The sequence below is a fragment of the Tinamus guttatus genome, unplaced genomic scaffold (genome assembly GCF_059628265.1).
Source record: "Tinamus guttatus ecotype Peru unplaced genomic scaffold, ASM5962826v1 Tinamus_guttatus_pri_ptg001244l, whole genome shotgun sequence".
NCBI lineage: Eukaryota > Metazoa > Chordata > Aves > Tinamiformes > Tinamidae > Tinamus > Tinamus guttatus.
Window position 1 is genome coordinate 1,153 of NW_028289778.1, and position 11,679 is coordinate 12,831.

Sequence of the window (11,679 nt, forward strand, 5' to 3'; positions counted from 1 at the left end):
AGGAGTCCGGGAAGGGGCCCAGGCGTCCGGGAAGGGGCCCAGGCGTCCGGGAAGGGGCCAGGAATCCGGGAAGGGGCCCAGGAATCCGGGAAGGGGCCCAGGAGTCCGGGAAGGGGCCCAGGAATCCAGGAAGGGGCCCAGGAATCCGGGAAGGGCCCAGGAGTCCGGGAAGGGGCCCAGGAATCCGGGAAGGGCCCAGGCGTCCGGGAAGGGCCCCGGCGTCCGGGCTGACCCGTTCTCCGGTTTTCCGCAGTTTGGACCAACGTGGAGCCCCGCTCCGTGGCCGTTTTTCCCTGGCATTCCCTCGTGCCCTTCCTGGCCCCCAGCCCCCCCGACGGCGCCGCCGCCCCCCCCGCGGGGGCCCAGCCCGCCCCCCAGCCCGCGGCGGCCAATCAGGGCAAAGGTGAGCGACCCCGCCCCCAAAAACCCCCAAAATCCCGCGGTTTACCCTCCAAAACCCCCCGTTTTACCCCCCAAATCCCCCGTTTTACCCCCCAAAACCCCCCATTTTACCCCAAAACCCCGCATTTTACCCCCCAAATCTCCGCGTTTTACCACCCAAACCCCGCGTTTTACACCAAAACCCCGCATTTTACCCCCCAAAATCCCCCGTTTTACCCCCCAAATTCCCCATTTTACCCCCAAAATGCCGCATTTTACCCCCGAATCCCGCATTTTACCCCCAAAACCCCTATTTTACACCCAAACCCCACATTTTACCCCCCAAAATCCCGTATTTTACCCCAAAATCCCGCATTTTACCCCCAAAATCCCGCGTTTTACCCCCAAATCCCCCGTTTTACCCCCAAATCCTGCGTTTTACCCCCCAAAACCCCCCATTTTACCCCCAAATCCCCCGTTTTACCCCCAAATCCCTCATTTTACCCCCCAAACCCCACGTTTTACCCCCCAAACCCCATGTTTTACCCCCAAAACCCCACCTTTTACCCCAAAACCCCTCATTTTACCCCAAAACCCCCCCTCCCCCCGCAGACCCCCCCGAGGTGGCCCCGGTGACCCCGGAGGCTGCGGCCGCCATGGGGGGAGGGGGGGGCGGCCCCCCCCGCCCCCGCAGCCCCCCCCCCGCCCAGGCCGCGGCCCCTCCCCCCCCGCCCGGGGGGGGGGGCGACGAGGAGGCCCCGGGGCCGCCCCCCCCCCGCCTGGACAGCGAGACCGAGAGCGACCACGACGACGCGTGAGTGCGACTGTTGTCACCCGGTTGGCCGCCTGTTGGCCGCCTGTTGTCACCCTGTCTTCCGGCTGTTGGCCGCCTGTTACCTGCCTGTTTTCTGCCTGTCATCCGCATGTTTTCCGCCTGTTGTCTTCCGACTGTTGTCCGGCTGTTGTCACCCTGTATGCCGCCTGTTGCCTACCTGTTTTCCGCCTGTCATCCGCGTGTTTTCCGCCTGTTGTTGCCCTGTTTTCTGCCTGATGTCCGCCTGTTCTCTTGTCTGCTTTCTGCCTGTCTTCCGCCTGTTTTCCATCTCCTATCTGCCTGTTGTCCGCTTGTTGTCCACCTGTTGCCTACCTGTTTTCCACTTGTCTTCCCCTTGTTATCTGCTTGTTTTCTGCCTGTTGTCCGCCTGTTGTCTGCCTGTTGTCCGCTTGTTGCCTACCTGTTTTCCGCCTGCTGTCTGCTTGTTGGCCGCCTGTTGTTCCCCTGTGCGCCCAGCTCTGCTCCAGATGTGTGCCTGGTGCGGCCGCCTGTTGCCCGGTTGTGCGGCCGCCTGTTGCCTGCCTGTTTTCCGCCTGTTGTCCGCTTGTTGGCTTCCTGCACATCCTGTTGCGCTCTAGCTGTGCGCCTGGCTCGGCCGGCTGTTGCTGGGTTGTGCGGCTGCGTCTTGTCCGCCTGTTGTCTGCCTGTTTGTCCGCCTGTCATCCGGCTGCCTGAGTGGAGTCCGACTGAACACCCCGCTCATGGAGCTGCTGTCCGGCTGTGCGTCCGCCTGTTGTAGAACTGCGTGTCCGCCTGTTGGCTGACTTTGTGTCCGCTTGTTATCCAGTTGCGTGGTCAGGTGTTTTCTGGTTGTGCGGTTGCCTGTTGTATGACTGTGCCTGTTGTCCGGTTGTCTTTCTTTTCAACTGCCTGAATGGTGCGTTCTTGAGGGTCCCACTTACGGGGCTGCTGTTCGCTTGTGTGTCCGGCTGTTGTCTGCCTGTACGTGTGGCTGCTGTCAGGTTGCCGGCCCTGTTGACCGCCTGAAGGGCGTCTGACTGTGCCCGCTTGCTGCTCTGGCTGTTGCCTGCTGGTGCGTGCGGCTGTTGTGCGCTTGTCCGGCCGCCTGTTCGTCCAGCTCTTGTCTCCCTGTCTGATTGGTTGTTGTGCAGCCTGCGCAAACGGTGTCTGGTTGTGCGCTCGCTTGTAGATCCGACTGTAGCCTGGTTGAGAGTCTCAGTGTTGTCTGTGCGGCTGTTGTCTGATTGTTGTTAAAATACGTGTGTCCTTGTCTGCCTTGCCCACGCACTCCCAGACCCGCCTGTTGTCCACCTGTGCATCCGCACGTCCGCTTGTAGCTCCCCTGTCCCCCGCGTCCGCCTGTTGTCCGCTTGTTGTCCGCCTGTGCGCGCGGGGGCGGGAACGGCGCCCGCGGGCGGGGGGAGGGGGCCGTCCGCCTGTTGCGCGACTGTTGCCCGGGGGTCGCGCAGGTTCCTGTCGGCCGCCCCGGAGCTGCCGCTGCCGCTGCCCCCCGGGAAGCGCCGGACACAGTCGCTCAGCGCCCTCCCCAAGGAGCGCGACGGGACCGCCGACAAGGACGCGCGGAGCCCCTCCAAGGTACAGGCGGACGCACAGCCGGACGCACACCCGGACACACACCCGGAGACACACCCGAGCGCACAGCCACACGCACACCCGGACGCACACCCGCGCACAGCCGGACGCACAGCTGGACACACACCTGCACGCACCCCCGCGCACAGTGGGACGCACACCCGGACACCCACCCGAGCGCACACCCACACGCACAACCGGACACACCCCCCACGCACAGTGGGACGTACACCTCGCACACACACCTGCACGCACAGCCGGATGCACAACCGGACGCACAGCCGGACGCACAGCCGGACGCACAGCTGGACACACCCCCACGCATAGTGGGACGTACACCTCGCACGCACAGCCGGACGCACAACCGGACGCACAGCCGGACACACACCGACGTGCACACCCACGCGCACACCCGGACACACACCCGCACGCACCCCCGCGCACAGTGGGACGCACAGCCGCACGCACAGCCGGACACACACCCGAGCGCACACCCACACGCACAACCGGACGCACAACCGGACGCACAACAGGACACACCCCCACGCACAGTGGGACGTACACATCGCACGCACAGCCGGACGCACAGCCGGACACACACCCCCGTGCACACCCGCGTGCACACCGATGTGCACACCCGGACACACAGCTGCACGCACAGCTGGATGCACAACCGGACGCACACCCCCGTGCACACCCACGCGCACAGTCAGACGCACAGCCGGACACACACCCGCATGCACACCCACGCGCACGGCCGGATGGACAACCGGACGTACAGCCGCACACCCCCACGCACACCCGGACGCACACCCAAGCCCACAGCCGCACGCACACCTGCAAACGCACCGGGACGCACACCCGCGCGCACAGTCGGACGCACAGCCACACGTACAGCGGGATGCGCACCCAGATGTACATTCAGACATACACCCGGACACACAGCGGGACGCACACCCAGACGCACACCCGGACACACACCCCCACGCAGAGCCCCATGCACACCCGGACGCACAGCCGCACACCCGCACGTACACCCCGGCCCACAGCCGGACGCACAACCGGACACACACCTGGACGCACCCCCGCACACACAGCCCTACGCACACAGCCGCACGCGCACACCTGGACACGCACCGCCGCGCACAGCCGCACATGCAGCCGGACGCACACCCGGACACGCATTGAGACGCACAAGCGGACGCACACCCACACGCACAGCCGGATGCACACCTGGACATACACCTGGACATAGACCCGGACACACACCCACACACACAGTCACACGCACACCCGGAAATACACCTGGACACACACAGTCGGACACACACCCGGACCCACAGGGCCACCCCACAGGCTCCCCCTGCCCTTTTTCTGGGTTGTGGCCCCTTTAAGGCCCCGCGGTGGGCGGGGCAGGGGGCGTGGCCGGCCTTGGCCCCGCCCCCAACCACCCAGCAGCGCTCCCTGCCCCTCCCACCTTGGGGGCGTGGCCGCTTCGGGGCCCCGCCCCTTCCTGGGGGGTGTGTCCATGTGTGACCCCGCCCCCTGCACCCCGGGGGGGGGGGGGCGTGGCCAGCAGCCCCCCCACCTCGTAGGTGGGTGTGTCAGGAAGCTCCGCCTCCACGTGGGCGTGGCCGCGCGTAGCCCCGCCCCCAGGCTGAATGGGATGGGGGGATGGGGGGTGCTAAGAGGCTCCACCCCCTGTGGGCGTATCCGGGGGGGCGTGTCCCCACGTGACCCCGCCCCCGGGGGCGTGGCCAGTAGCTGCCCGTGGGATCAATGGGCGGGGTGGTGGTGGGAGGCCCCGCCCCCCCCCGTGGGCGTGGCGGGGGGCGTGTCCTCATGTGACCCCGCCCCCATATCTCCGGGGGGCGGGGCCAGCAGCCTCCTTACCTACTCCCTTTGGGGTCAATGGGTGGGTGGGTGGGGGGTGCAAAGAGGCCCCGCCCCCAGTGGGCGTGGCCAGGGACGTGGCCCCGCCCCCACACCCCGGGGGGCGGGGCCAGCAACCTCCTTAGTCGATGCCTGGGGCCCTTAGAGGGATCAATGGGCGGGTGGGTGGGGGGGGGGGTTGTAAGGTGGCTCCGCCCCCTATGGGCGTGGCCGGGTAAGAGGGAGGGGCGTGGCCCCGCCCCATCCCCCCGGGGGGGCGTGGCCAGGTGGTTCCTTAGCTGCTGCCTGTGGGACCAATGGGTGGGAGGGGGTTTAAAGAAGCCCCGCCCCCGGGGGCGTGGCCGGGGGCGTGTCCTCACGTGACTCTAGTCCCATATCCCCGGGGGGGCGGGGCCAGCACGTTCTTTAGCCGATGCCTGTGGCCCCTTAGAGGGGTGAATGGCTGGGGGGATGGGTCCAAGGAGGCTCCGCCCCCCCCCATGGGCGTGGCCAGGGGCGGCCGAGGGGCGTGTCCTCGAGTGACCCCGCCCCCATATCCCCGGGGGGGCGTGGCCAGCAGCCTCCTTACTCCCTGTGGCGTCAATGGGTGGGTGGGGCTGGGGTCCAAGGAGGCTCCGCCCCTCGTGGGCGTGGCCGGGGACGTGACCCCGCCCCATACCCCCGGGGGGGCGTGGCCAGCCCTCTCCTTAGTTGCTCCCTGTGTTATTTAGAGGGATGAATGGGAGGGGGGTGGGGCCCAAGGAGGCTCCGCCCCCCGTGGGCGTGTCCCGGAGGGGGGCGTGTCCTGACGCGGCCCCGCCCCGCAGCGGGACAAGGAGCACATCCGGCGGCCCATGAACGCCTTCATGATCTTCAGCAAGCGGCACCGCGCGCTGGTGCATCAGCGTCACCCGAACCAGGACAACCGCACGGTCAGCAAGATCCTGGGCGAGTGGTGGTACGCGCTGGGGGCCCGGGAGAAGCAGCAGTACCACGAGCTGGCCTTCCAGGTGCGCTATGGGGCGCTATGGGGCGCTATGGGGCGCTATGGGGCGGCTATGGGGTGGATATGGGGCGGGTGTGGGGCGCTATGGGGTGGGTGGTGATATTGGGCTGGAAGGTGCTATGGGGCTGGGAGGTGCTATGGGGTGATATGGGGCGGTTATGGGGCGCTATGGGGCTGGGAGGTGATATTGGGCTGGAAGGTGCTATGGGGCTGGGAGGTGCTATGGGACACTATGGGGCGCTTATGGGGCACTATGGGGCGGATATGGGGTGCTATGGGGTGGCTATGGGGCGGATATGGGGTGGGTGTGGGTCCTGCTATGGGGCGCTATGGGGCGGCTATGGGGCGCTATGGGGCGCTATGGGGCGCTATGGGGTGGATATGGGGCGCTATGGGGTGCTATGGGGTACTATGGGGTGGCTATGGGGCACTATGGGGCGCTATGGGGCGCTATGGGGCGCTATGGGTCCCGCTATGGGGTGGGTGGTGGTACGCGCTGGGGGCCAGGGAGAAACAGCAGTACCACGAGCTGGCCTTCCAGGTGCGCTATGGGGCGCTATGGGGCGCCATGGGGCGGATATGGGGCGCTGTGGGGCGGGTGTGGGTCCCGCTATGGGGTACTATGGGGTGCTATGGGGCGGCTGTGGGGCGGATATGGGCAGCTATGGGGCGCTATGGGGCGCTATGGGGCGGCTATGGGGCGCTATGGGGCGGATATGGGGCGCTATGGGTCCCGCTATGGGGTGGGTGGTGGTACGCGCTGGGGGCCAGGGAGAAACAGCAGTACCACGAGCTGGCCTTCCAGGTGCGCTATGGGGCGCTATGGGGTGCTATGGGGCGGATATGGGGCGCTGTGGGGCGGGTGTGGGTCCCGCTATGGGGTACTATGGGGTGCTATGGGGCGGCTGTGGGGCAGATATGGGCAGCTATGGGGCGTTATGGGGCGCTATGGGGCGCTATGGGGTGGGTGTGGGTCCCGCTATGGGGCGCTATGGGGCGCTGTGGGGCACTATGGGGCGGGTGTGGGTCCCACTATGGGGTGGATATGGGGTGGATATGGGGCGCTATGGGGCAGATATGGGGCGGATATGGGGTGCTATGGGGCGCTATGGGGCGCTATGGGTCCCGCTATGGGGTGAGTGGTGGTACGCGCTGGGGGCCCGGGAGAAACAGCAGTACCACGAGCTGGCCTTCCAGGTGCGCTATGGGGTGGATATGGGGTGGCTATGGGGCGCTATGGAGCACTATGGGTCCCGCTATGGGGCGGGTGTGGGTCCCGCTATGGGGTGGATATGGGGCGCTATGGGGCGCTATGAGGCGCTATGGGGTGGGTGTGGGTCACTATGGGGCGCTATGGAGCACTATGGGTCCCGCTATGGGGCGGGTATGGGGCGCTCTGGGGTGGATATGGGGCGCTATGGGGGGCTATGGGGTGGATATGGGGTGCTATGGGTCCCGCTATGGGGTGGGTGGTGGTACGCACTGGGGGCCAGGGAGAAACAGCAGTACCACGAGCTGGCCTTCCAGGTGCGCTATGGGGCGCTATGGGGCGCTATGGGGCGGCTATGGGGCGCTATGGGGCGGGTGTGGGTCCCGCTATGGGGCGGCTATGGGGCGCTATGGGTCACTATAGGGCGCTATGGGGCGCTATGGGGCGGGTATGGGGTGCTATGGGGCGCTATGGGTCACTATGGGGCGCTATGGGTCCCTATGGGTCTCTCTATGGGTCCCTATGGGTCCCGCTATGGGTCCCTATGGGTCACACTATGGGTCTCTATGGGTCTCTATGGGTCTCTATGGGTCCAGGTGAAGGAGGCGCACTTCAAGGCCCACCCTATTTGGAAATGGGGTCTCTATGTGTCTCTAGGGGTCCCTATGGGTCTCTATGGGTCGCTGTGGGTCTCGCTATGGGTCTCTCTATGGGTCGCTATGGGGCAGGTGAAGGAGGCGCACTTCAAGGCCCACCCTATTTGGAAATGGGGTCTCTATGGGTCACACTATGGGTCTCTCGGTCTCTCTATGGGTCCCTATGGGTCTCTCGGTCCCGCTATGGGTCGCTATGGGTCTCGCTATGGGTCCAGGTGAAGGAGGCGCACTTCAAGGCCCACCCTATTGGGAATTGGGGTCCCTATGGGTCGCTATGGGTCACACTATGGGTCTCTCGGTCTCTCTATGGGTCCCTATGGGTCGCTATGGGTCTCTATGGGTCCCTATGGGTCGCTATGGGTCCAGGTGAAGGAGGCGCACTTCAAGGCCCACCCCGACTGGAAATGGGGTCTCTATGGGTCGCTATGGGTCCCTATGGCTCTCTATGGGTCTCTCGGTCTCTCTATGGGTCCCTATGTCTCTCTATGGGTCCCTCTATGGGTCCAGGTGAAGGAGGCGCACTTCAAGGCCCACCCCGACTGGAAATGGTGCAACAAGGAGCGCAAGAAGAGAGCAGCAGCGCCGAGGGGGGGGGGGCGGGCGGCGCCCGGGGGGGCCAAGGAGCCGCGGGAGCGGAGCGTGAGCGAGAGCGGCCCCGCCCCCCCGCACGGTGAGGCCCCGCCCCCCGGGAGAGCCCCGCCCCCCCGCGGAGAGAGCCCCGCCCCCCAGAGGGAGCCCCGCCCCCCAGAGGGAGCCCCGCCCCCCCAGAGAGAGCCCCGCCCCCCTGAGAGAGCCCTGTCCCCCAGAGGGAGCCCCGCCCCCATAGGGAGCCCCGCCCCCCCGCGGAGAGAGCCCCGCCCCCCAGAGGGAGCCCCGCCCCCAGAGGGAGCCCCGCCCCCATAGGGAGCCCCGCCCCCCCGCGGAGAGAGCCCCGCCCCCAGAGAGAGCCCCGCCCCCTCGGGACCCCCCCCTCCCCCCCGGAGGAACTTGGGTGCCACCGACCCCGCCCCCCCGCAGGGAGAGAGCCCCGCCCCCAGAGACAGCCCCGCCCCCCGAGGACGGCCCCGCCCCCCGCGGTCAGAGCCCCGCCCCCCCGAGGACCCCCCCGCCCCCCCCCCCGCGAACCGGGACCCACCCCCCCCCCGGGAGGAACTTGGGAGCCACCGACCCCGCCCCCCCCCCGCGGGGAGAGCCCCGCCCCCACAGGGCCCCGCCCCCCCCCCCCGGAACCGGGACCCCCCCCGGGGAGACCCCTGGGAGCCCCGCCCCTTGGCGAAACCCCGCCCCCCCCGGGCCCCCGTGTCCCATAGAAACGCCCCTCCCCCCTCCCGAACCAGACCCCGCCCCCCCAGTTCGGAGCCCCTCCCCCCCAGGACAGGGACCCGCCCACCCCGGACCGGGCCCCGCCCCCAAATGGGCCCCGCCCTCCCCGAGACCCTGGTTGGAACCGGGACCCCCCCATTGGCCCCTCCCCCATTGCTGCCCCTCCCCCATTGGACCCTCCCCCATTGGACCCTCCCCCATTGCAGCCCCTCCCCCATTGCCGCCCCTCCCCCATTGCCCCTCCCCCATTGGTCCCTCCCCCATTACAGCCCCTCCCCCATTGGCCCCTCCCCCATTGCTGCCCCTCCCCCATTGCCCCTCCCCCATTGCCCCTCCCCCATTACAGCCCCCTCCCCCATTGCCGCCCCTCCCCCATTGCTCCTCCCACATTATCACCCCTCCCCCATAGCCCCTCCCCCCAACTGACCCCCCCTCTCCCCCCCTCCCCCCCCCCCGCAGGCGCCGCCGACCCCCCCCGCGGGGGCGGCCGAGGGGCGGGGCCCGCCGGGGGGGGCGGGGCCTGCCGGGGGCGCCGCCCCTCCCCCCCGCCCCCGGGCCTTCTCGCACAGCGGGGGGCTGGGCCTGGGGGGGGGGAGGGGCCGAGCGCGACGGGCGGCCCCCCCTGCGGGACCTGGCCCAGGTGAGGGGGGGGGAGCGGGATGAGGGGGGGGCACGGGGGGGTCACGGGGGGGGCTGGAATGAGGGGTCACGGGGGGGTCACGGGGGGGCTGGAATGAGGGGTCACGGGGGGTCACGGGGGGTCATTGGGGGGGTCATGGGGGGTCACGGGGGGTCATTGGGGGGTCATTGGGGGGGTCATGGGGGGGTCATTGGGGGGTCATGGGGGGGTCATAGTGGGTTGGGGGGGTCATTGGGGTCAGTGGGGCTGGAATGGGGGGGTCACAGGGGGATAATGGGGGGGTCACGGGGGGTCACGGGGGGGTCATAGGGGGGTGGGGGTCATGGGGGGTCAATGGGGCTGGAATGGGGGTCATGGGGGGGTCATGGGGGGGTCACGGGAGGGTCATGGGGGGGTCACGGGGGGGTTGGAGTGGGGCCAATTGGGGGTCATAGGGGGTCATGGGGTCACGGGGGGTCAATGGGGCCAGGATGGGGGGTCACGGGGGGGTCACAGGCTGGAATGGGGGGGTCATGGGGGGGTCATGGGGGTCAATGGGGCTGGGATGGGGGGTCATGGGGGTCATGGGGGGGCTGGAATGGGGGGGTCGGAGTGGGGAGGTCATGGGGGGTCAATGGGGGGGTCATGGGGGTTGGGGGGTCATGGGGGGGTCAATGGGGCTGGAATGGGGGGTCAAGGGGGGTCGGAATGGGGGGGGTCATGGGGGGGTCGGAGTGGGGAGGTCACAGGGGGGTCATGGGGGTCATGGCACTGGAATGAGGGGTCATGGGGGGGCCAATGGGGCTGGAATGGGGGGGTCATGGGGGGGTTGGAGTGGGGTCACGGGGGGTCAATGGGGCAGGAATGGGGGGGTTGGATTTGAGGGGGTCACGGGGGGGTCAATTGGGGGTCATGGGGGTTGGGGGGGCCATGGGGGGCTGGAATGGGGGGGTCATGGGGGGGTCAATGGGGCAGGAATGGGGGGGGGTTGGAGTGGGGGGGGTCAGTGGGTCGGGGGGGGTCACGCGGGGTGGGGGAGGGGCCGTTGTTAACGCCCGCCCCTCCCCCCTCCCCCAGCTGGTCTCCGGCCCCGCCCCCTTCGCCGCCGCCGCCGGCCCCGCCCCCCCGCGCGCGGCCCCGCCCCCCGCCCCGCGGGGGGGCCCCAGCGAGGAGGGGCCGAGCGACGACGAGCGCATGGTGATCTGCGAGGAGGGCGACGATGACGTCATCGGTGAGGTCACCGCTGACGTCACCGCGGGGGGGGCGGGGCTGAGGGGGAGGGGCCTCATCCCGTGTCCCCCCCCCCCCAGCGGACGAGGGGCCCCCCCCGCCCGGGGACATCGACCTCAAGTGCAAAGAGAGGGTCAGCGACAGCGACAGCGACGACGGGCGCCAGGTGGGGGCGCCGTGGGGCAGCTATGGGGCAGCTATGGGGCGGGGAGGTGATATGGGGCACTATGGGGCACTATGGGGCAGGGGGGTGCTATGGGGCAGCTATGGGGCAGCTATGGGGCGGGGGGGGACAATATGGGGCAGGGGGAACATTATGGGGCAGGTGGGGGCGCTATGGGGCAGGTGGGGGCGCTATGGGGCAGCTATGGGGCAGGAGGGCGCTATGGGGCAGCTATGGGGTGGGGAGATGATATGGGGCAGGTGGGGGCGCCGTGGGGCAGCTATGGGGCAGCTATGGGGCGGGGAGACGATATGGGGCAGGTGGGGGCGCTATGGGGCAGCTATGGGGCTATGGGGCAGCTATGGGGCGGGGGAGCACTATGGGGCAGCTATGGGGCAGGAGGGCGCTATGGGGCAGCTATGGGGCGGGGGGGGCATTATGGGGCAGGGGGAACATTATGGGGCAGGTGGGGGCGCTATGGGGCAGCTATGGGGCAGGAGGGCGCTATGGGGCACTATGGGGCAGCTATGGGGCGGGGGGATGATATGGGGCAGGTGGGGGCGCTATGGGGCAGCTATGGGGCAGCTATGGGGCAGCTATGGGGAGGGGGAGCACTATGGGGCACTATGGGCCAGGTGGGGGCGCTATGGGACAGGTGGGGGTGCCGTGGGGCAGCTATGGGGCGGGGGGGCCGATATAGGGCAGGTGGGGGTGCTATGGGGCAGCTATGGGGTGGGGGGGACAATATGGGGCTGGTGGGGGCGCTATGGGGCAGGGGAAGGTATGGGGCAGGTGGGGACACTAGGGGGCAGCTATGGGGCAGGTGGGGG

General features: G+C 68.6%; 1 protein-coding gene across 1 annotated transcript; it reads left to right on the plus strand.

Moving 5' to 3' along the window:
• Positions 1 to 646: 646 nt before the first annotated feature.
• On the plus strand, positions 647 to 9,263 carry LOC148590578 (protein capicua homolog). Its single transcript, XM_088538854.1, has 8 exons — positions 647 to 671; positions 994 to 1,013; positions 1,092 to 1,195; positions 2,647 to 2,773; positions 5,470 to 5,652; positions 7,881 to 7,943; positions 8,022 to 8,184; positions 9,247 to 9,263. Exons 1-8 carry the CDS (start codon positions 647 to 649, stop codon positions 9,261 to 9,263), a joined length of 702 nt encoding a protein of 233 aa, XP_088394980.1.
• The last annotated feature ends 2,416 nt before the right edge of the window (positions 9,264 to 11,679 follow it).